Source organism: Chinchilla lanigera, unplaced genomic scaffold, assembly GCF_000276665.1.
Source record: "Chinchilla lanigera isolate Chin_1 unplaced genomic scaffold, ChiLan1.0 scaffold00036, whole genome shotgun sequence".
Classification (NCBI taxonomy): Eukaryota; Metazoa; Chordata; class Mammalia; order Rodentia; family Chinchillidae; genus Chinchilla; species Chinchilla lanigera.
This window is the reverse complement of record NW_004955437.1, coordinates 11081460-11107050: the sequence shown is the minus strand read 5'-3', so window position 1 is coordinate 11107050 and position 25591 is coordinate 11081460. Positions and strand designations below refer to the sequence as shown.

The window sequence follows — 25591 nt, the reverse complement described above, 5'->3', positions numbered from 1 at the left end:
CCTAGATTCTCCTGCTTTGTCCATCTTTCATGGAAAGGGTGTTGGGTAATAAAGGCCCGATTTAATCTTAGGGCTGCTCCTTGCTAGCTGTGCAACGCTACATAAGACAGGTGGCGTGCAGCCTACAGAAGCCCTCGCCAGCCTTCACTGATGCGTGACTGGTGGGGCCTGTGCTAACCCTGACCCATGCTGTTAGGGCCCTGTGCAGAGGAGGATGGAGAGTTATTTGTGTGGATCCAGGCAGGAGGGGCGAAGGCCACACTTGTTCAATAGAGGGATGGGGTATCCAAGAGAGAGGTGTACACCCCACTCGTGAAATGGGTGACCACACAGGGATTGCCACAGGACAAATCCCTGATCCACACCCAGCACCAGGTGCCTGGCTCATCGCAGGTTCCAGCGAACGGTAGCAACTGTTAGAAAAACAGGTCCCACTCCAGGGGCCCATTGCTTTCATTTCCTCCTTGGTTTACACCTTTGCAGGAAGGAGGAAGGGATGAGGGTGGCTGGAGCTGTACTATCCTAAGGCTGTGTCAAGGTGAGATCATGCAGGTGAGGCTATGCTTTGGAAGTGCGGCACTTACTCGAGTGACAGAGGAGGCCTTTCCTAGTCATGGCCTGCATTGAAGTCCTCACATCTCTGGTTTATGTCACAGCAGACTGGGCTGAAAGCCATGCGAAGGCAGATGCTCTGACTTTGTGTTCACTGTCCCTATAAGTCTTTGCACAGAGCTAGTCATTTCACAGGTACTCAATGAGTTTCTCAGAGACTGAGTGTTTGTTTGATAAAATCTTTCTGCCCTGATGATCAGAGCGGTAAAATATTAAATAGCTCATGATTCTCTGTTGTCCCAATGAATTCTGCTCACTGACTTTAAGTGCACAAACATCATAGTCTATAATTGCAATGTAGCCGTTAGAATTTCAGAAAATTGCCATTTACATGCAAGCAGATGTTTTCAGCCTCATAAAATCCCTCACAACTCCCAAGATGTGGAAAACAGGTCAGGCCCCTGGAGCTGCAGAGCTGGCTGGAATCCTCCAGCTTTCCAATTGCTGCAAGAATGCAAGAAGCACTGAATCAGGGTTGCTCTCTTGGCCCTTCCAAGATCTCAGGTGCTGTGCAGGTCTCTTTTCAGCTTCAACTAAAATCCATATTTGCCCAGGCTGCCCTCTTGAGGGAGTCACAAAAAACAAAACAAAACAAAACAAACAAACAAGCAAAAAACCAACTGATACAGACTTATCACAGCTGCTCTGATATGTAAGTGCACAAGTACCTGCCCACATCCATACACAACACATCCTGTAGTAGCTTCACCCAGAAATTGACTTGCTGATTGGCAGGACTGAATTCAGTGTTCTAAAATTTTCTGTAACTTACAATATCGCCAAGAAGGATTTGTTTTCACACCTGTGTAACCCTTAACAGTCTGGTGACATACGTGTAGGTGTGGGCATTCCCATTTTGACTTGTAGATGCTGCAGTGAACACCTCAGAGTCTTCGGACACAGCCAGAATTCCCTGCATTCTCTGGAAGGGATGCTGGTTAGCAATGAGATCAGTCAACAGTTTATTTCACCAATATCTGCCAAGTACCTCCTACCTTGGGTGTGGTCTTGCAGTGTATCCCAGGGTGTGCAAGGGTCAGAGTTAGAGATGAAGATTATGGGCATGAGCACCTAGTGCCACTGCAGGATGGGGACCGGGCTCACCTCATGCAGGGAGCCTTCATGAACTTTTCTTTTCCATCACTACTTTTTTATTGGTCTTATTCTGAAGTCCATCTTTCTTTCCCCTTAGTTCTTTTTGCTATGATCCTACCTTGTTTGGATTTTGAATGCTCTTGAAACCTTTTTGGAAGTAAGTTATGTATTCAAAGCCCATAACACAAAATTAAAGTCTAATTTTTTAAAATCTTGTTTAAAAATTCAGGTTCAGATGAAATCTGTATTTGCCCAGGCTGTGCATGTGGGTATTGAATTATCGGCACTCATTAACCTCCCCTCCCATCCCACAGACCCTCTCCCTCCAATTTCCAGGCTGCTGTATTCCCCATGTTCTTTACAAAACACCTTGGGAACATTGGACTTATGCCACACCTGTTCTGAACCAACCAATTCAGAATCTCTAGGGTTGGAGTCCAAGCGTCAATAATTTTTCACAGTGATTCTAACATACAGCCAGAACTGGGCATCACTAGTTTGATCCATTTAATCTCTAAAGTGACTGCACTTGAGAACTTTCTGGGCACCTCTAAAACCTATAAGATGCTAACTAGGGCCAGTAACTCCAAGATTGGGAAAAAAATCTGTATTTCCTGCTACCTTAATATCAGACCTCCAGACACACCATTTCTTTGCTGAAATGCATCCACCTTAGTAACCACTTAGGATTCTGTTGTTTTAAAGATGTCCTTTCTGACTGACACACGCATTGTTCTGTATCCTATTCCTCCATCTCAGTTAATAGAACATGGATTTGTAATACCAACTCAATATGTAATTAGGAAAAATACAAAGAAAGCTCTCAACTTTTCCTAATGGTGCTGCTACCCATTGGTGTCTGGGATCATTCAGCAGTGATTATACTTTCATATGAGTGAAGACTCTGGTGTCAGATTCAGGGCAGGGGTGGGGGAGGTGCAAGCAGAGGTGGGACCCCAAATGGGCGATGAGGAGTCAGTGACCCATGAGCATGTCTGAGGTCCCCCACATGCAGTGGCAGCTGCCATATGTGAGGAGCAGGACCCAAGTGAAAGACGTGGTCCTTAACCATAGCAGCTTGCTCTTAGTAGGGTGTAAGTGGTCAATCCATAATTGTAATGCCCCCTTCCCAGGGGTGTTGAGAAGATTGCATGAGTCTATATACACAGATATCTATCGTTAGTATTATCTACCTTTGTCTATGAATCAGAATTCAGTTCTGTGCCATGGTAGACCCCGGAATTCCCCACAATTCCTAGTCCCATGCTTTCTCCACAGGCAGCTCACATCATAGTCATTTGCTTATCCAAGGCAGAAGTGGCCTCTTCTTGATTTGGACCCTTGGCTATATCTGCAAAACTTCTTAGCTCTATCATATTCTGTTGGTCACAAACAAGTCATAGATCCCATCCACCCTCAAGGGGAGAAGATTTTATGCAAGGGCATGAATGGCAGAAGGCGGAGGTCATGGGGACCTCCTACGATCTGTCTGCCACAGGTGGGTTGAGCTCTTTTTGATGCAGACAGGCCACCATCTTGCCTTTATGTAGACTGCATGGGGTTGGAGCCAACATGGGCCCATTTCATACAGAAGGAGATTGAGTTTCAAAGACCCAGTCTCTTTTCCAAAGTGACACAGCTAGGAGGTTTTGAATCCAGGTTTTGAATCCAGGCTTCTCTGACATCAAACCAGTCAACCAATAATCTACGTGCTCTTCATTTAAGTTAGGCAGACATATAAATAAAGTTGAGGGGCATCCAGGTCAAAGTGAAAGTCTAGTTTCCAGTGCAATGACACCCTGGGACTATTTCAGGCTATCAGCTCCCCTCAGATTACAAGCACGACTCTGAACTTGGAGCGTATCAGTGTACTTTCTGAGGGAGGAGGACACTTTTATTCATCACAGAGGTCACCACATTGCAGCTCACTCTCCCGTGTGAATGTTGGTGTTCAGGGTTTTGCCACAAGGACATTCATGCAGAGTTGGGGAGGTCCCGAGACACTACCTGTCTGAGTTTGCTGAGGGTTGGATCTGAAACCCACCATCGTTTAGCAGCCTTTGCCCATTGGGTGCTTATTGGCTACTTCAAGTGGTTTTTCAAAACAAAAAGAAAAAGTCAAGAAAGAGGGTGATATGAATTTGCTTTAGGCAGTTATATTTTTAGCCACCTCTTTAACTGGCTGACCTGGGGCTGCAATGGAAACTAGTGACTTAAACATGAGTGGAAATCGCTTTAAAAAATAATAGCACAATGCTAGGGTGGCCTCTGTGAAACTGTGGGTGAAATTTTCAGATGAGGACAGATCCTGTCCCTTGGGTTTGATCTTAATGGCATTTTTTTCACTTGTAAAACCCTTGCAGCCTTTAAAGATGATTTACATAATTATGTCATTTAATTGACTGGCAACTCTGTCCCCTGGATCCTACTTTATAGCTGAGGAAGAGTTTCAGGGGGAAGCTCCTTGCCTAAGGTCATTCAGGTCACGGAGGAAGAGTTGGGTCTCATGCAGAAGGATTAACTTTCAAATTTGCACTCTGAACTCTCATCCCTTGAACAGAGGTGGGCATGTCACTGGAGAGAGCTCACATATGTGAGGTCCTGGGGGAATCCCGGGTTACACCATGCACACACCCAGGAGTTGACCGGAAATGAGAGTCCAACATCAACATCCGGTGGGGGAGATCTTTAAAGTGCTAGTTCAGTGCCAGTGCTTCTGCTGTATCCTCCTATTCTGAAAGGCAGATGTGATTTGTCCTGCTCTCTGCTTCTTGGGGAATTTTGGTAGCTCTGATGGCCGCCTAGCTCGTTCCAGCTAATTGCTTGGGCTTTCAATATCTTCATTTACAAAACAGAGCCAAGGCAGAGACTCCTTGTAGAGAAGGAAAAGCACCTTGGTCATTGTCTTATTCCAGGTCTATTGACCCTATGTGTATGATTTTGTGAAGGCAGCTCCTGAGATACTGGCCAGACAGTGATGTTAGGCACAGAGAAGTGATGACGGTGAAACACCGATTCCATGAATAGACGTCTTAATCCGGGGGTTTTCTTAACGCTTTTGCCCAAATTTCAAACAGCCTTGACTTCTCCCAGCCAAAATGATTCCTTCCTCATAGAGGTAGCATCAGGAGCTGGTGTTGGCTAAACCTTAGGATGCTCTTAACTCCTGCAGGATGCTGGGGCTGCTTGCTGGAGGAGCTGGGGGAATGGTCCGGTTTTCAAAGAGTGGGGCCAGCATCTCACTTTCAACAGACCAGGTCTCCGACCAGAGCTGGGTGTGGGCCCATCTGTGGAGTACTGGGGAGAGGGCTGCCAAGAGCTGGGGGCAGGACTCTGCCCAGCAGAGCCTTGGCAGTGGGACCCCCACCACCCAGAGCCACAGTGGTGAAACCACTACCCAGAATGTGGGACACCGGACCAAGAAGGAGAGTCCCAAAACTTAAGATGTAATAGGATTTGCCCTGCTAGGTTTTGCACTGGTTCGGGATTCATGGCCTCTCTCACTCCGGCTTCTCCCTCCTGGAATGTCTGTCCTGGTTGTCCCCACATGGATCTGTGGAAGCACATAGCTTGTCTGGCTTCACAGGAGTACAGCTCAGGAGAATTCTTCCTCAGGATGAGCCCCAACTCAGGTTACCCCCTTACCTGATCTAGGTGGATTTTGGCGAGACTTTGGACTTTAGAGTTCATGGTAGGATGAGCTGAAGCTTCTGGAGCTATTGAGAAGGAATAAATGTATTTTGCAGGCAACTGAATTGTGTCCTTTCTTCCCACCTCGTGTTGAAGCCCTGATCCTCAAAGTGACTATGACTGGAGATAGTTCTTTTCACAGATAATTAAGGTCAAACAGGGTCATAAAAGTAGGTACTTAATCCAGTAGGATTGGTGGCCTTATAAGAAGAAGAGAAGGAGAAATCTTTTCCTGTTCCATGAAGAATCAGCTGGAAGGCAGCTTCCTACAAGCCCATCCCAGCAACCAAATTGGCCATCAGTTTAATCATAGGTTTCCCAGCCTCCAGCCCTATGAGAAATGAATGTTTATTGTTGGACCCATCCAATATATGGTATTTTGTTATTGGAGGCTGAACAGCATAAGGTACCCCTTTAAGACCTTCATGTTGTGATTACAACACTAACCCCAAATGCATCTTATAGATCCCTCTCAGGCCAATGCTCTCCCTCAGCCCATAAACCAGAGAACATTTCCTCAGCTTTGTCTATATAGGCAAGAAGAGAATGCGGTATTGGGTACAATATGTTCCTTCAACAGAGCCAGTTTAGCAGAAGAGCCAAAATAGGACCCCCATCCCACCCTCCCGCCCTCCCCAGGTTTGTTCCTTCAAGGGCTAGCAGAAGACAGTGCTGGAGACTGCTGGTTCAGAGGGAGGAGTGATAACTTCCAGCAGGTGGTTATCGGGAAGAGTTTTGTAGAGTGAGCAGGGATGCTAATGAATGTTTCCAGGAGACAGGTAGCATCAGTGGACTCTACAACAGCTGGGTGAGTGGGGCTGAGAGCCGGGTGGACCCATAGAACCACCCATGCTGCTATCCCGTCACCCTGCTGGCAGCCTCTGAAAGGATCCGATCTTCAGTTTCATGAGCTACACTGGAGCCATGCTGGCTCGCAGGAGAGATACACACAGGGCCACTGAGACATGTGAGTCATCCACGGAAAGTGACTCAGGTCAGTGTCATCCTGGAATGCAGCATCAGGGTCATCTGTCCCTGCACAAGCCTCCCCCACTATGTCGGGCAAGGTGACCATCATAGTTCTTTGACATGCAGGCAGCTGCACAGTGCTGCAAGGTCACAAACTCCTAGCTGCTGTGACATGCGCTGGAGGGGAGGTGGAGTCCAACAAGATCCCCCGCGGAGTGCACAAGCAGAGGGGAAACCTCAGCTCCAAGGCCAGGAAGACCTCACAGCTTCACTGAGCCCAAGAACTTTCTAGTATTTCAGGTGGCAGGAATCCTTTTCTTTATCCCACTACATCACATATGAAACTTCCTTATTATGAAAAGATCAAAGAGGGCTCTTTGGCTCCGCCTTCTTCTCCCCCAGGGAGCACCTAATATGCCTCCATAGAACAGGGCGCTCTGGGGAACATGGTCTCAGATCCCAGTTCAAGCTCACCCTTCCCAAGTGTGGAGATCACTACCCTCTTTCTTATGCAATGAGGTCCTTCTCCAAGAATCAGCAAGCGTGGGGATTTTACTGCCTGAGATCCCAAGCCACTAATGGGACTGGTTCTGATTTTCCTGACTTCCTACCCATGTTCCTCAGCACGTAGCTGGGCTCTTCTTGTGGCACTTAGCATCCCGCAGCCCTGTATTCCAGTTACACCAAAGAATCCAGGGACACGGGATAGGCCAGGTTGTCCCCGGGAACTACTGGAGCCCCAAACTGGAGATGTGGGAGAGGGCTTATTAAAGGAATTCTTTGCAAAGGCGTGAGCAGAGTGTAGAAGCACCGAATACAGGTGGTGGAGAATACCCTTGGAGGAGCAGAAGTGAGGTCTCACCACTCAGAGACCTGAGCCTTTGCCTAAACACAGTCTCAGGGATGGGCGCTGCTCCTGGATAAGAGGACAGAATAACCCAGAGAGGCTGAGAGGGACAGAGACCAGGGCAGTAAACACCCTGGCTTCATGCTCTGAAGACCTCCAGGCTCCTCTGGTGCCTCTCCCTGGTGTGCTGCGTCCTCTGCATCTAGAGCTGGGAGCCCTTTGATGCCACCCCCACCGACCCCCTCCCCAGGACACAGAGCAGAGCAGAGACAGGGCTAGGGGCTTGGAGAGACAGTCAGAGACCTCCAGCCCGCTGGTGAGGAAGCAGCTGCTTCCCGGCTTCACGCAGAGAACTTACTGAAGCGCTGGGTTTGGGGGTGAGTTTGCTCTCTACAGAAAATGAACAAAGACATTAGCAAGAAGGGGAAGCTTGCACATCCGCATGCTCTGCTGCCCTGAAGGGGACAGCAACTTTAGATTCTTCTCTGGTGGAACCCAGGCCTCCTGCATACTAGGCCAGTGCTCACCGCTGAGCCACACCGCAGCTCCTCTGAAAATTTTAATAGGTGAGATTAATGCGTAAGTTTCTGCCCTGGGTAGGAGGGATCACTTCACGAGAGGCTCTGTTTATCTCCTGGTTCTGTCTCTCACCGTCCCTGCCCCACTGCCAGGCCATACCCCCACTGACTTCTCAGCCCAGTGCTGGAGGGGCCACTCGCTCTCCTGTCCCCATGGTTCTCTCCCCCTGGATGTACCCCACATTCTCTCTCTCCCCTGACCTGCACCCTCCAAGCTTCTCAGCCCCTCCCTCAGGCTGATGAGCTGCTATGGGGTCCCCCGTGTGCAGCCTCGTCACCGCCCTGACCCCTGCTTTAGAAGAGCAGACCGCTTTCCTGCCTGGTGTCCGTCCCTTGAGGGATGACTGGGGACCAGGATGGCAGTTATGGGCCTGGCTTCCTTAGCATTGAGCTGGCGTCTGGTTCAGAGCCACTGGTGGGATCTGTGGAGGGGCAGGAGGGGTCCTGAGCCTTCTCTTCTTGCCTGTGATGTGTTAGCTTTCCATCGCTGTGACAGGATACCAGAAACAGTCAGGGTTCAAAGAGGAAAGGTTTGGCCTGTGATCTCTTGGTCCAGCTGCCCTGGGCCTGTGGTGGTGCAGACATCATTTTGGAAGCATGGGGCGGAGGCCTGTTCCCCTCACTGCCGCCAAGAAGCAAAGAACAGAAGGTGCCAGGGTCCCCAAGTCCCCTTGGCAAGCATATACCCAAGGACCTAGCTTTCTCCTGTTGGGCCCCAATTTCTAAAAGGTCCACTCCTTCCCAACAGTGCCACAGACTGGGGACTGAGCCTTCTACACCTGGCCTTGGGGTCACTCAAGGTCCAAGCCACAGCCCCAGGCAGCCCCTCAACCCCCATGGACCTCCTCACCCCAGCCAGTCTTCATCCGCTGCTCCCTGTGTCCCTTCCCATCCATCCCTGTATACCCGGACTTCCCAAAACAGAGACCCCCCCATGTACAGGAGCTGAGGCAGCCAGAGCCAAGCTCTGTGCACCCAGCAGGTTGTCGCAGACCTGCCCCACCCCAGGCATGTGCTGTGCCAAGCACCCTGTTCTGTCTTCACTGCCATGGTTCCATGACCTGTCACTCCCATGCCCCACTTGGGAATGCAGGGGACATTCCTCTTTCAGTGGTACTTTGATGGCTCCATGTGTGACTGCACACACCCCATCCCAGAAGATGTGGGTTTGTATGGCTTTCTGGAAACAAAGCCCTACCTGACCACCCACCTCCCTCCCTGTGCCATGTGGATTTTATATCTAGGGGGGGTCAGGATGTGAGAAAGAGCCATGCACAGGTTGAGGACTGAGCAGATTTGTTGAGAATCATGAGTTCCCACTGAATGCAGGCCATGAGGAAGCCTGCTCCTCTCCTTCACTGAATTTCATTTCCCCTGTGCAGCCCATAAAAATAGGCAGCAGGTCTTGTGCCTGACTCTTTTCTCATCTTTTTCAGGGTTATTCCATTTCTGAATTTATCCTTATTCTTTTCAGTGCTTGTAAGTTCCAGCTGTGTGTCATTTACACGGATTCCCAGACAAGAGACAGAAGCATCCATCAGTACAAAATGCTACTCACTGACTTCTTAGATGTCCCTTATTAAAACCACTCCTCTGCGCAGCCACGCAATCTGAGACAGAGCTGACTGAAGCCTTTCTGGAAGCTTCAGGCAGTGGGTGCTGGGTACTTAGGTTATACCTCAAGTGACTGTCATCTACCACACTGTATCATGAATGTCCCTCTCCACATTGCTGCCTTACAGAGGAACGAGATATGGCCAGAGAACTTGCTGCAGGTTACAGAGCTTGTGAGTACTGGAGCCCAAGACGACTTGGGGCCCAGGAGACCCTGATGGGGTGTTTTGCCATTGCTCTGACGACAGCATTCTCAGGGCAGCGTGCCAGAGTGTTCCTTATATCTGTATGGATCAGCAGTGAGTGCCGTATGCTTGTCCCTGATGCCTGCAGTGACATTACAAAGAGTGACATGCATGGTTCACCGTAAGAAACCTGGAGTGCTGTCATGGGACAGAAGGTGGCAGAGCCAAAGGCAAGAGGGTGGACCCAAAGACTTGGAGGAGTAGCATTGTTGCTGTTATTCAGGGGTTTCCAGCACCCTGCCTGTTGATTTAAAATGTATTTGTGTGTTGCAACTATTGATTATAAATCATCAAATAGCTTAAACACAGCTTATTTGCCAAAGGCAAAGTCTTGACAGGTAGTAATTTCCTCTTTTGCTGTGTAAGCAGCAGGTTGGAACACACTGCCCATTCAGCAGAGAAAAACCAAGCAAGTATGGGAGTGTACTACGCGCACTGCACAGAAAATTCTGCCTGAAGAATCAGCAGCAAGGTGCTTTGGCTGTGTTATTGCTGTTTTGCAGACCAGCAGCCTTTTACTTGCTCTACTTATGTTTAGCAAAGCCACAGAGGCCAGAGCCACTGCAGAGTCCACCACTCATCTAGACACTTAAACTGAGTCTGGAGTGAATATCAATACAGAGGATCACTAGCTTTGATCCCACAGAAGATAAAACTATAGCGCAATGAAACAAAAGAAGTAGAAAAGTGCTGAGATTTCTCAGCTGTCTGACATGAGTGCCCTGTCCAAGTGTATGTCCTACACAAGGAGCTTTTGAAATATAAGAGACTGTGTCCAAGGGTCTCTCAACTCCTCTTGGAAACCAGAAAGGTGCGCTAAGAGGGTTGCCAACTCACCCAACATCCCGGAGATATCCCAGTTTCAAGCCCTGAGAATCCTGAGACCGCTAGTCCCCGGTAAGACAGGTAGTCACCCTGTGCATGTGACAAATAAATAAGCAGGCAGTCAAAAAAATTAGTCCAGGAAGCAAGTCATGAAAATGGAAAGATACTTCCCCAGTATTGTGCCCGGGAGCTGCACCTTTCCCTGAGCATGTGGTGGGTGACAGCCGCTTACCCCTTATTGCACCTCAGATTAAACAGGTGCTTTGCAAATTAGGATGTGGTTATCTCTGATGAAGCTACCAGAAGCCAGAAATGTGTGTAATGTAGGCAGCCTGTGAATATTGCAGGCCAGCCTGGCCATATGAAACGCACTCCAAACCCTTACTGGAAGCTCTAACTGGACAAAATCAGCAAGTGCAAAGTCTATTTTATAATAAAGTGTTGAGTACTTCATGTGACTTGGTAGGGACATAAAAACCGGAAGGGTCAGATGGGTTCAGTTCTGTACCATGGTAAGGTAGAAATTTCATTCAGGTCCAGCTGCGGTAAGCAGGGACTGTCGGTATTTTTATCCCATTAACATTTGCCTTCCTGTAGTGGTTAGACACTGTAACGGCTTCCAGGGGTCAGAGCCTTTCCCTGCACAGGGTCTCACAGGGCCTCTGAGAAATGGGCACCCATGGCTTTGGGGAGCATTCAGCCCCAACCCAGGCTTCTGGCTCCAGCCTGGGGGCTTTACCATTGTCCTTGCCTTGTGACACTCAGGTCCTGACCCTTCACCTACGTGACACAGAGCAATTGGCCACTGGTAACTTATAGCACACACAAGCCCAAACAGTTTCTAGCACTTTTAGTTTCATGGTGCACCAACCCCCCCCCCGAGTGAGAGCAGAGAGGGGCTGTAGCCCCATAGTAAGAGGAACTTGACTGAACTTAGAGATCAACAGGTAAAATATCACTTTGTGCTTTGAAATTCCATGTATGTGAATTCATGGCACTTCTGAAGACATTTTTTTAAATCGACAACTTAACTCTATTTAAAAGGAGATATTCATTCACACTGAGAGGGACCCAGACAAAACCACATACCACCTGCTCAGGGAGACCCTGATGGGGACACTGTCTCCACATACATTGGCTCTTCCTCAGGACCTCCCTTGACATCCATGTTAACTCTGACCAAAATGCATCTGTCAGGTGCATAGTGAGTGACAGGGGCCACATGGGGTCCACAGAAGGGGCCATGACTCTTCAGCACCTGAATGACTTTCTAGTTCATTAGAACTCTTTCCTTTGCCTCTATTTTACCCACAGGTCAGTGGGTGTGACACTGCTGTGTCCCCAGGGAAGGCCACTGTGTCCCTACGTCTTACCAAGCTGCGCTCATGGTCACACTCCCCCCTTCCCCTAGTACACACACCCACATATGAAAACACATACATGTACACTAATGAACACATAGAAGGTTTTGTTTTTAACACACAAAAAAGAAAAAAGGATACGACCTGGGTAAAATGACACACCCCTGAAACCCTCGCACTCAGGAGGCTGAGGCAGAAGGATCACAAATTTGAGGTCTTCTTGCTATGTAGCAAGACCCTGCCTTAAAGGGGGTTGTTGCACTGTTCGTGTTTATGACTTGTCTTTTTCTCTAACCATGACACTCCCTCCAAAATAATAATGCAGAAAACACAGTTCATTCTTTTCAATAGCTGTATGATATTACTTAATGTGGCTATATCATATTATTATCAACCATCAGCTATCAATGAATGTACAGTTTGTAGTGCTTGCTCTTGAGGATCTCAAATATTGATTATAAAAAGTAAATTTATACTTAGGGTTTAGTCACACATATACATGTTGGTTGGTAAGGAAAACCTTTCTGTCTGTGATACAGGTAGAAGCCCTGAGACAGACGATTTTTCCTTAAAGTTATGTACAGCATATTCTTCCTTGTTTTTCTGCAGCCTTGGGCTCTTGTCCTGGGGTTACAGGAAAGTAGACGTGATGGATGTGGGGAGCCCCTGGGGGACCATCCAAGAGTCTGGTCCTCTCAGGACACATCAGGGCTCCATCACTTGACCTACATGCAGGGGTCAGTATCTGGCTCCCATGGGAAAGAGGCAGGGAACTTGGGCAAGGGTGGAGCTGCTTGGGACAACCCTGCTCCATGATGCTGGGCACAGCTGGCTTCTAGCAGATCAGCCAAGTCATGGAATTTCCATAAATAATCCAACCGCAGCTCCCATTGCAGTCCAGTGTCCCCTTTCAGCACCTGGCTGCCTCTGCCACTTGCAAGCAGGCTCCTCCTCCGCACAAGGTACAGAAATTTGGCTGAGGTTCACTGACAACTTTTTTAGAAACCAGAAGGGCCAGATTACTATGTACAAAAGTAAAGGGGCTGTTTTGGCCCTCAACAGAAGTTATGTGAAATCCAGATGTGCAGAGACTCAGTTTTAAATAATTTGTTTTAGAAAGCCTGATTTCACTGACCACGGCACTAGTTATGAAGGTCTGTACTCTGGTGCTGCGTGAGGTAGTTGTCTTCCAAAGATTGCAAAGCACTGTCTTTTCAAGCACTAATAGGCATAAATCATCCAGCAAGACAGAGAGCTTGCTAAAAATGCAGTCTCAGATTCCTTAAATACAGGCTGAGCTTGGGAACCTAGATTTCTAAAAAGCTCCTAGGGTTTGGACTTTGAGGGTCCATGGACCTACTTTGAGTAGCAAGGCTGGCAACAGCCGAGAATTTCCTCCTATCAGAGAGTCTTCTTGTTGGGGCTGTGGCTGGGACCTCCTGATGGTGCTCAGTTGAGGGATGGAGTCGTGTTCATCTTCCCAAGAGTCTCCAGAGCTGTGGAACATTAAATTCCAGCTACTGTTCCAAAGCACTGAGGCAGGGGTGCTATTTGTTGCCTTCATCCTTTCTGGGCGTGGCCTGTGCATTGTCCCCTGGGATCCTTGAGGAACTTGTGAAGCAGGTGGTAGTTGTTACTATTCTCATTAAAACAAGGGAGACAGCTTTGAGGCCAATGCAAGCCATCTTTTAAGAAAATTCCAGATGAAAGGACAGGGAGAAGAAATCCCCACTCATAGCTGGGTATCTAACTGCAAATGCTGTAAAGTCCTCAATGGACATACACTCTGCTCACATTCAGTTGTTTCCAAGACCTCATTTCTCTTCGGCCCCACAGAATATTCTTTGCTGCCAAGGTCTCAGTCTGAGTATGTCTGGCCCCAAACTATGTCACACAGTGAGAAGAGGGAAATTGTTGTTTTTGTTCTACTTTTGCTCCATTTCTTCTAGCTCTTCAGCAGATTTCTCGTTTCCACAAAGTTCAGCGGTGTACACAAAATTTGCAATTGAAAAGGATGCTGATGTGGTTCCCCAAGGATTCTAGAGATCTCAGAATCTCCTCCAAGTGTTGGGAGATGGAGAACAATTTAAAACTTCTTTGCAGTTCCTTATCACAGGACCTGATCCAAAACATGAGATGGATGGCTGCTGTTGCTTATAGGTCATCTCCCATTCTAAACATAGCCCAACAATAGCAGGCTTCCTTCCTTGGGAGTTTCTTGCAAGTCAGGGGAAGGTACCGTGACTTTGGCTTGCTAGGGTAGCAATTGTTTGGCGGAGCTGGTGAGGGGAGTGGATGGCCATAATACAGTTTTTGGCAAATAGGCACAACTACTCCATTTGGTCCTTTCCAGTGAAATGGAGACCCCATACTGTTATGAACTGCATAAATGTTTACCCTTGACCTACAGATGGGATATCTCAGGGAAAGCTACCAACGCATTCTGCATCAACACCCCAAATGGCTGCTTTCAGGGACCCACCCAGGATAGAATGGATACAGAACAAGTTTTTTTGGTGCTTGGTACCCCAAGAGTATAGTATCAGATTCTGAGATTTACAGAAAGGATCTCGTAGAGGGAAAGAACAATTCCTGCATGTCACTTAGTTTGGAGTCAACCCATGGGGACAGTTGTATCTTTGTGACAGCTACTCTGAATGAAGTAGAAAGTTTATATGAAAACTCTTCACAAGTAAGGATCACGTTCAACTTCTTCAAACCCAATTAACATAGCTGAACAGTGAGCAGGGTGAAAAACAGAGGATGTCAGGGTAGGCTTTATGCAGGCATCCCTAATTCAAGGGCAGGGATGCAGAAGGCAGATAGAAGCGGTGACTTGTGTGAGGATGCCTTTATCTTGCAAAACAACGGGGACCAGCATGTAGCATGCTTTGGGCTCCCACTGGTCAGGCAGGAAGTTGAAGGGCAATTTGTCCCCCAACTACAGGGGGACTTGTGAAAAAAATATATGGTAGGTCTTAGAAAAATTTCCTTTCTGCAGAGAAATCCACTTTCAGGTTGTAGCTTCCTGGGTGAACGCCTGGACTATTGTGTGTGCGGTATAATTGCTGGGATAGGTTTTGTTTTTTTTTTATGGGAGTATAATAAATAGAACATTTCCTGCCTTAGCCTGCCATTTGGAAAAGGTTTTCATTTCCTCTTTTGGCCTAGAGACTTACAAAAGACAGACTCCTTTTCAATTACAGCTCGACCTAAATTTGCACATATAACTCTGCCAGGCACAAATTCAGACTGATTTTTTTTCAAGGCAAGCAAAATGAAATTGAGTCTCCTTGTCATAAAACCTGGCTCTGTTTCCATGTCCGTAATGGTGAGGTTGTTTTGCAAAGCCCTTTTTAAAAGCAGGAGATGTGCAGTCTTTGCACGGAGTTCTCAGGCACTTGGCGGCAACCAGGAGGGTGAGCTCCACAGTGGGGCACTCGGGGGGGGGGGGGGGGCGTTGGTAGTGGGGGGGGGGGGGGGGGAGCGCAGGACCATTTCCTATGGCACAGTGGCGTTGCCCAGCTTTCTCCATACTTGCGGTGGTGGCATAGAAGAGAGGAGGAAGGCAAGATGGGCCCAGAGGGCAGAGTACCAGGAGGAACTGGGTGAGAGTGACCCTCCATCAGGAACTGGGCTCCCTTTTACCTGTTACCTGTTGTGGTGGATTAACTAATGGTTAACTTGTAACACCTAGCTGAACTGAGTCAGCATGGTGTTGGGTGAGGAAGGCCCACCTGAGGACTGTTGCCAACAGCATAAAAAGAGAACTGGAGGGGAAGATGCTGTGCTGTTGATTTTCCTGGAGAAGCTGTCACACTGGCTTTCCTGATATGAACTCAGCTCTTATCATGGGAGGAGCTCGGAACCTCGTTGTCACTGAGGATGGCTGTAGACCTCTTTGGGGGAGCTCTAGTCCTTACCTTCAACATCACTTCCTGGCAGATCCCTCAGCCTGCTGGCACAGATCCTTCATCCCACTGGTGCAGACTTTATAGCTTTCACCACTGACCTCTGGGTCTCAGTGCAGATCCTTGATACAAACTTGTATGAGACATGTTGTGGACTCTAGACCTCCAGCTGGACTTGTAGGGGGCATTGCCATGGGCTCTAGCTCTTCAGCTGGACTCGTGCAGGACATTGCTGTGAATCCAAGCCCTCAGCTGGATTCTTTGGGTCTCTAGTGTGTGGACAGATCTCCTGCACTCATTTGCATTTGACTCTTTGGGTGAATATTATAAAATAATCCTATAAATTATGTGTCCTGTATTAAATCTTTTCCCTTGTAAACCCTGGCTACAACACCAGGTCCTCACCATCACTGGAACATGTGAGGGGAGGGATCTGGTACAAGATCTACAGCTTGATTCTGCTCCTTGTTTTTACCCTGAATGAATCCTCCCCATTAGAGATAAAGAAACCTTGATTAGAATTTAGACCCTATCATAATATAGAATTTTTCTTCCTGTGTCTTCAGCACTTTATTCTTTTAAGAGAGTAAACAGAAAGATAAGCAAGAGTTCACAGGAAGTCTTTTAAGATGACTTTTGGAAGGGCTCAGTTCTCTTTTTCACTGTCTGTGTTAGTCCATGGTCTATTACTATAACAAAGTACCTGTGGCCTGAGGCTTTATAAGTGAGAAAGGTTCATTTAGCTCACAGATCCAGAAGCTCAAAGGCTTGCTGCCAGTGTTGCCCTGATTCCAGGGAGGACCTGGTAGTAGAAGGCATCACATGGCTGAGCCCATGCAAGAGTAGCCACATGGCAAGATAGGAATCCAGTGAGGAGAGGGGCCCATCTTGCTCTTTGTATAGCAACCCCCTGCCAAGAATAATGAACTCACCTCGAGATCAGCTTCAAACGCTTCCCAAGACTTCCCTCCAGGTTCCACCTCTTAGCAGTGACTCTACGAGGACGCAGCCACCAGGACACGCATGGGATGCTGTGCACCCCAAAGCACAGCACAGCCTTCTGTGATCACGTCTACAGGGTGCACACAGATGCTCTCCATAGAGATTTCCACCAACCTACCCAGCCACAAACCCCACCCTACCTATTGTCTACCTGCCCAGCTGCAGAAAAGTCCTTTGGACTCTTCACCTCAGCTGGCCCAGTATAAAGAGTGAAGGGCTTAATGAAGCTTCAGAGGCACAGAGGTTGGGGGACAGCTTTCCAGAAGGGGTGCTGCTCCTGCTGCCCCATGACACAGTGTGCTAGAATGTGATGGGCTGGAGGTGCTAGAGGACAGCAGGGAGGGGCTCATGTCCCCCACCTAACACAGAGGCATCAAAAACTACATTGAATGTATAAATTAAAACATTTTTATTATCGTGAGAGACACATTGCCATGAATCCCCATCAGAATCCTTACCCTCACCTCACACACACTTCTCCCATGTTTCTTGGCACTTCCTGAAGCAGCTCTGGGAGCCCTCTTTCCTGAGTTGTGCTATCGTAGCTACCTCAGGGTCCTCAGTAGATTCAGAACATTTCCCTTTCCTGGTTATTTTGGCTTTGGAGAAGAGCCAGAAGTTGCACAGCGCCAGATCAGGTGGAGAGGGACAAACTGTCACATTTTTACAATCCCGCCTTCCTGTGGGATGGTATACAGCAGCCACATTCTCAGAAAAGAGAACTTCCAGGACTGCTTCATAAAGTGTCAAGAACGATGGGATGTGTGTTCAGAGGGAAGGGGAGGGTTTTGAGGGATTCTTGGGAATGTGTCTCGTGTTGCGATACATTTTTAAAGTGTAAACACTCACTGTTTATTTTGACCGACCCTCATACAGTGCGGCTCCTGACCTGCAGTCCACCTGCTTGCCTACTCTGGGTAGTGTAAATTTGCACATATAACTCTGGTTAGTGTCACTAGCAGGTCCTTCCTCTTGCAAACATTCATGGACCCTGAGCCATGAGCCAGGAAAGCTCAGGGAGAAGGTATTCCAGAAGGTATTCTGGAATTATTAGATGCAAATAAAAGATTCAGTGATATTCACCTTTTCCCAGCTATAGTTTAGAAATATCCCAGAGTGTCTTTCATGACCGTCTATTCTAACATCTCCACTTCGAAAATAAAAAGATTAAGGCCTGGAGGGGAAAAATAACTTGTCCAAGATCAAATGCTTTGTGTCAAAACTCAGTTCAGAACTCAGGACTCCTGCTCCTCTGCTTTTTATTACACTGCCACTCTTGTTATAGGACAACCTGGGGACCCAAGTCAGGGACCATCCTGCTTCTGCGTGGCTAAGTGTCTTACTGTGTGTGTGGGAAAAGTGATTACTCCAAATTCACAGCACTTATGTTTAAAAGTCTCCCACCTCCAAACTAATTAAAGGAGGAATGTGGTGTTGTTTGTATGCCCTGCCCTTCTCACCTTCCAACCAACCCTGTGGTTATTTTTCTTTTAAATTTCTGTTTTGCAGTCCTGGACATTGAACCCAAGCATTGTACATGGCGGGCAAGTGCTCTACTGTGGAGCTGCAGTACCCCTCCACCTTTATTTTTTGAGACAGGTCTTTCGTAAAGGCCCAGGCTGCCCTTGAGCTTGGGGTCATCCTGCCTTAGCCTCCCAAGTAGCTGGGGTTACAGGCATGAGGTCGTTGTAAATACAGAATTTTCAATGACAAGAAATGCCAGTCCTTTGTTAGGGGAACCTGCTGTATGAGCTTCTCATTGTGAGGCACTGAGGTACCAAGCTGGCTGGGCCTCACCTAGGATTGAAGAGGTAAATCCCTACCTGGTTTTGAGACCTCTAGGATGCTCCTGTTGCCCACCTTCCCATTTCCTTGGTGAGGCCACATCAGGCTGTATCAGACCAGCTGTCCCAAAGTGGCTAGGCAACAACCACAGCTGAGAGTGGAGCTAAAGCCTCCTTCTACCCCAGACATCCAGGAAAGCCAAATGGGACACTGCATTTCAGAAGAAGCAAATCTTCTAGCCATAGTTCGAAAGGAAAGCAGCTAGAGAGACACAAGGTGGTTGAGTGCCTGTGATCATGGCTGCACTGACCACAGGAGAGCTAGGCTCAGTGGCTAGGATGGCTGGATATGGTTACAGTATTTTCTGCCACCCTGGGGGAGGACCACTGGGCAGAGCTTAGGAGCCCTGTGAGGGGGAGCAGTCATGAAGATATCCGTTGGCAAGTGGAGTTCTTGGCATTGCATATGGCGGCACTGACTTGAGCTTCTCCAGGTGTTTTTATCCAAGTGCTCTCTGCTCCCAGCTAATTCAAAATGGTGCCCTCCCTCAGGCCCCATGCAGGAAGGGAAGGTGAGGGAGGACAGTACAAACTGGAGCTCAGGGAGGATGAGCTGTGTCATGAAGGAGTTTCCAGTGTAGAAAGGGAAACAGGAAACAGAGTCAAGGGAAGCAACACCCACTCCTGGGACACCTGACCCAACTACTCGCCCACATCCATCCCAGCCCAGGGACTCTGAGACCCCACCAAGCTCCTGTGCCAATCTGTACATCCTCATTAGACTGGAAGCCATGGGTCCTAGCTGAGCATGAGAATCACCTGTAGAACCATGCAAGGAACAGGTAGAAAGCTGAGCTCTTCTCCAGATGAATCTTTTTGGAACAGCAGAGAGTGGGGCCAGTCACCATGTTTTACCATGAACATTAGAGGAGAAACTTCATGTTCTCTCTACCTGCTTTGTTGACAATTTAAAACACTAATTCTGTGCAGATTTTCTCAAGGTCCCAGACTTAAGAAGCCCTTCATATATCTAGTGATTCATATTTGATTTGGCATTAGAATCTTTTAGTCTATTACACTTCTAAATTTGGGGGCTGGTGAGAACTGAACTCTGCCCAACTGAGATGTAGGATGTTAGACTTTGTGATTTCTCTAATATCTTTCCAGAATGGCTTATCCTATTGACTCCAGCTCAACCACAGCAGAGGGAGGATGACTAGCAGCTGAGGAATCATACACACCAAACATCATAGGAGAAACAGCTGATGTCGAGATACCTTTGTTCACTACAGAGATTTTAAGAATCACAAACTCATTCCATGAATGCCGGAAAAATGGATTCATGATTAAACGCTGGAACTCATTTTTATAGCATCTTGGATAACAAATAAAGAACAGGTCAAGGGAGGAAAGCAAAAGTTTTGACAGTGGCCTAATTAAGTGGAAAACATGCTTCCTCCTTGAGGACTGGGACTGTCTGGTGGAGCCTTGGATGAGAAGATCCCTTCTTTAAGTTAAACCCATGAGGAAAGGGCTCTAAGTAGAGCAGAGGGTCTGCATCCTTCTTTGGTTTTCTTTGTGTTGGTATGTTTCTGAAATGGAAGAAGTCCAGCTTTCAGCTTTCCTGAGCCAAGCATAATCAGGTCTAACACACAGCATGACAGTCCCTTAAATATTTGCAACAAGCTTCCCAGATGTGGAGAGAGTGCAGACTTCCACTGGGCTCCCACAGCAAGCTTTGGACAAACTGTCCTATGCCTGACCCTTGAGCTTCACTCCCCTGCCTTCCTTGGGTTCTAGTCCTCGTGCTTGATTCCTGGACCCTTAGAAAAAGATGTTTGGTTGGAGAATGTTGCTATGCACAGATACTCAGTGGCCTCAGAATGGACACATGCCAGCAGCTGGGCAGATAGACACCTTCCTGTCTCCCTTCATGGTCAATGCATGGCTGACCTAGTTGGGGAGCGTCCCCGCAGCCAGTGGCAGTGGCTGTGATTCTTCCCATGTGTGCTTTCTCTGTGGGAGCTGTGGATCCAACACAGATCCCTGAATGCCAAGCTACTGTTGAGATTTGTGCTGTCACAGAGTGGTCCCCTAACTCTTCTCCAAGGCATAGTGTGTCACCGACAGGCATGCTTAATGAACTATTCCTAAATGTTTGTCATCTGTGGTCATCAAGACAACAGCTGTAGCTTTATAAAGTGAATACTGTGTTTTTATAGTTTATTTCCCAGGTTTATCATCACCCTGCAAGGTGACTATGGAACCTGTAGCTGGGTGTGTGTGTGTGTGGGGGGGTGATTTACCTAGTGACAAACCACCCAGACTCAGTGGCTTGAGTGACACTTATTTTGCACATGAACCGGCAGTTGCACTGAGGCTTCATGGGAGTAGCTAAGTCTACTCACTAAATGTCACCAAGGACAGCACAAAAGTTGGGGACTTCTGCGGTCTCACTCACTGGTGGAGATTACTTGGGGATGGTTACTTGGAGATATAATGTTCTGGAATCACCTGGAATATTCTGGAACCACCTGTGGCAGAGTATGTGTTGTTGGAGGACCTTTTTTTCCTCTAAGATTCCAGGGCTCTGTAGGTTTAAGAGATTGTGATTCCATGAACTTCCTGTGCTTGAAACTCAGTTCAGTTCATGATGAGTTTACTGAGCCCTAGCACTGCGCTACAAAGGGACCAGAAAAATAGAGATGAGATGACACGGGCTGTAAAGGTGGGCTGTGGCATGATCCCCCCTCATACAAGCATCTGCATTTTGTAATCAAATGCCCTCCTTGCTTAGGGATGTGTCCACTCAGTCTTCTGCTTATTGTCCCTCCAGGCGGGCACTGACGGGGAAAGCATCGGCAACTGTCCCTTCTCCCAGCGCCTCTTCATGATCCTCTGGCTGAAAGGCGTTGTGTTCAATGTCACCACTGTGGATCTGAAAAGGTAAAGACACCATGTCCCTGAGCACTGGACTCATGGTGTGACAGAAGGTAGAGCCTCAAGTGGTCCCTGCTGCCTTGGCTTGGACCTCCTGTCGGGATCAGTGTCCCCCGAGACACCCAGGGATGGGGAGGCTGTAAACGCGGTGTCTTCTGGGGCTGAGCACATCCCTTGCTGCCCAAATTGTGAAAAAGAGTAAAGAAGGATGCTGGGTATAGCTAAGAGTGTCCGGTGGGGAGACAGGAGCAGGCATCTCAGGACTCAAAAGTTATTGCCCCTGGAGGGCAATGCCACCATTCCCAGGGCCTCGGCAGGACTCAGGTGAGACTTAAGCCTTCACTTCCCATGCTGTTACATCTTCTCAGGTCCTTAGTGTATTAGGCCTAAATTATGGGCCCAGGTAAAGAGGGGCTTGCTTTCCGATTTAATTTTTATTATTTTTGGGTTTTTTTGGGTGCTGGGGATTGAACCCAGGGCCTTCACACTGAGCTACATTTCCAACCCTTTTTATTTTTCATATGAAACAGAGTTTTTCCAAGTCACTAAGTTGCCCAGGCTGCGATCAGATTTGTAATCCTCCTGCCTCGGGCTTCTTGAGCGCTGGGAATATAGGCATCACCACCATGGCTGGCTCATGTTCTGCTTTGAAAGTGCTGTTTAGTAGCTGTTAGAAGCACCAGGCATCCTCCAATCCCAGAGCTACACCTCTGCCCTTCCCAGAATGTGTCTGCCCCTCTCTCCACCTGGCCTTTAACTGTGGAGCAGCTTTTGCCTCGCTCCAAGCGCTCAGCCTGTGCATCCGCTTCCCCGGTGGGCTTGGCATGGCCTCCCTGTCATTTTGGTATGAATTATTCAATACTCAGCTCCCTGCTACCATCCAGATGTCTCCACTGGGATGTTCTAGCCCTGCTTTACAGTCTGTATGTCTAAAATTGTCACCCTTTTCCTTTGAGGTGGTTCTTGTCACAATGTCCTTGCTCTTCTCTTTCCCAACCCCCAACCCCCCAACTTCTCTCTCTCCCCTCTCAGTGCTGTCTTCCAACCCCCGTGATCTCTGTTCCCTGCTCAAAGCCCATGCCTGGTCCTGGCTCCGATCTCAGCACCGCCAAACTCTGTTATCTCGTTCTTCAAACCGGTCTCCTTCCTTCACCCTTCTAGATCCTCTCTCTCCTCCATCCCTCCCTGCTTCCCCAGGCTTTTATTATCCCCGGGCGATTCCTGCTCAAGCAGTGCCTTAGTCAAGGGTCTCCCCTGCTCCAAAACCTTCGCTGCTTCCCACAGTGCACAGAATGGATGCCCCAAAGTCCTCTTCCTCCTGTCCTTTGTTGTCCCCAGCTCTCTCTCCCAGCATCCTGCTCACCTGCCAGGTGAATGACCTGCTGCCGCTCTTGCTCTCCTGGCAGCTTGCATCCCTTGTCTACACAGGCCCTCTTCTGTCTCTGCAGAATGCCTGGCCCCAGGCTCAGTGTCATCCCAGAAATGAGCTCTCTCCTGACTCAGCAGCACCCATGGGCCAGGCTGCACATCACCCTGCCACAAGCTCGATTTCCTTCATGCTGCAAGCCGGTGAGGGCTTTCCCATCAATACACCCACACCAGCGCCCTATGGAGAAGGCAGTCTCCCCCTCGTTACACATGGGAACAGTGACACGCACACTCAGAACCTCACCCAAGGTGCCCAGCTAGACATTAGAGGGGTTGCCGCTCATGCCAGAATCTCCTGGGTTAAACCTGTGCTTCTCAGAGCACCGCAGTTAGGAAGTTTGTGTCAACCTTCATGTGTTACCACAGACCCCTTAAGGATAGGTCGGACCATGTTGATGTTTCTCAGGCTCCCCAGCCGCTCACGGGCTCTCTGGTAGTGCCTCTGAGCTCATGCTGGCCACACAGTTAGCATCTGCCTTTAACTGGAAAGAGCAGAGCTTCTGCACAGTTAGAAAGGACAGCTAGCTGCCTTGGTGGGAAATCCAGGCTCTCAGATCATTGTCTCTAAGATGACACCTGTGTTCCACTGGAGGCCAGGGAGGGAAGGAGCCCCCAGCCCAGCATCATCCACTTGCTGGCACCTGGTCCCACCAGCACTGCTCAGAGGACAGCATCTCCCCAGTTTTGTAAGTAAGGAATCTTTCATGCTGCCTGCACATACACATCACCTGACCTCTAGGAAAACTAATTTCTTGTGCGGGACCCAGTGTTCACTGGCTGAGCTGCCTTGACATTTTCTGAGCCCTTTTTCTTAACCCTAGTTCCTCATCTCTGCAGAAGAGATAAAATAGTGACCAGTAATCTACAGAACAGTGATGAGGACAGGGTTAGGAGGGTCATGGGGAGCACTTGTAGTTAGGGTCACACCCAGCTGACCACAAGACCTCCACTTGTGTCTGCTATTCTTCAAAGCCACACCGCAACCATCCTGAATCCCGACAGCCTTAAGATACAGAGAGGTGACCACAGGCAAACAAAACTTCCAAGCTTCCCTGCAAGTTGTGTCAGCACCAGTGCCGGGAGGAGCCAGGAAAGAATGTGCTTTCATGGGGCGAAGGAGGGACACACATGAAGTAAACACAGGGACGCAGTCAGCTGGATTTTAGACATATTTTCCCTCTCAAGTTCTGAGCCGCAGCCTGTGTGTTTGCCAGCACAGCCACTGGGAGTGGTGGCCAGTCATTGACATTCTTCCTGTCCCCTCCCCAGCTGACTATGCCCGGAATTTGTTTCTTACAGGTGCCTTTGCCCTGTTCACCTTTCACCACCTTCTAGTGTTTTCTATCCTGGCTACGAGAGACAGGTGGCTGCGTCAAGGGAGCTCTGGGGCTCTGGGGCTCCTGCAGGTCACCTCACACCTCTCCTAACTTCCCCTTCTTAGCACAGCCCCGATCTGCCAACCCTTCCTCCCCCTTCTGCACCATCTTGCTCTTGCGTTTGACTACCTGGCTGATCCCAGAATCATCCTGGCATTAACAGAGCCCCCACCAAAGCCTCCCTTCCATGGTGGTTACCAGAATTCCCCTCAATAGATAGCCAGGGTTCTGCCTGCTGGCACAGAGCAGGGCCACATTTAGCATAGCCATGTCTGAATGCAGACCCTAAAGCCACAGGGTATCCCTTCATTTGACCAGACATGTGTCCCAGGAGTCCATCCTCCACCTCTACAGACACCCGTCTTTCCCATCTGGTCTTCCGCAGGGGGACAATTCCTTGTTGCCCTGGCTATCTTTGATCTAAGTGTCAGACCCAGAATCCTCCAGGCACATGAAGACACTTTCTTTCTTCTTAGGCATTGAATGTGCTCTTTATCCTATATGTGCTTCCCAGAAAAGATCCTACCAGTCCCAGCACAGCTTGCTATACAGGAAAAATAACGTTCATAAAGCAAATCCTCTAGCTGAGTCCCATTAGAAAACAGAAGATATATTTACTGAAAAAGTGGATTATTTATAACTTAAGGTTACACTTAGGTAGCGTTATTCGTAAAATTCATAATGCTCTGAAGCATCGGGGAGAGTGGGGAAGGGAATTAAAAAAGAAAAGCATTGGGATGTATTTTGTATTGTCAAGATACATGCAGTCAGTATGTACTGCAAACATGTACCAATAATAAGAAAAAATAGATAAGTACAATATCTAATTTAGGGAGCATTTTCAGTTTTTTATGTAGAGCATAATTTTTATGTAGAACACGAGTTTTTAAATGTTTGAAGGACAATGACTACCTTCCAGAACAATTAGAAGTATCCTCAAAATAAGAATAGGACTGAAGCTTTTTAGCAAACTCCAGACTATTCTAATTGTGAAGCTAAAATCACTCCTTTTTAAATTAGAAATGAAATTTTCTTTATGTAATCATGAGGATCTCTCTCCTAAATGTGAGGTCTAGGCATTTTCCTCTAGGCCTTTCCCTCGGTGTTCAGTTTAAGGCTGTCTCCTAGATACCTTTTTACTCAGGAAACTTGGATCTGTCCACCTGGACTACTGTGTCTGTATTAGAAAGGTAACCATCAAATGCCTTTGCGCCTCTACTTTATTGTTTTTTAAAATTGTTTTCCATGGTACCGAGAATCAAACTCGGGACCTTGCACTTATCAGGTACTTCCTTGTGCCGCTGAGCTATATCC

At 48.1% G+C, this 25591-nt stretch overlaps 1 protein-coding gene across 1 annotated transcript in view; it reads left to right on the top strand.

Annotated features, from left to right (window-relative positions):
- Clic5 (chloride intracellular channel 5) overlaps nucleotides 1-25591 on the top strand; it is a 64266-nt gene that overhangs the window by 11100 nt on the left and 27575 nt on the right. The window contains exon 2 of the mRNA XM_005389839.2: nucleotides 21370-21479. Within this exon, the coding sequence (XP_005389896.1) occupies nucleotides 21370-21479 (110 nt within the window). The remainder of the gene's footprint in view (nucleotides 1-21369; nucleotides 21480-25591) is intronic.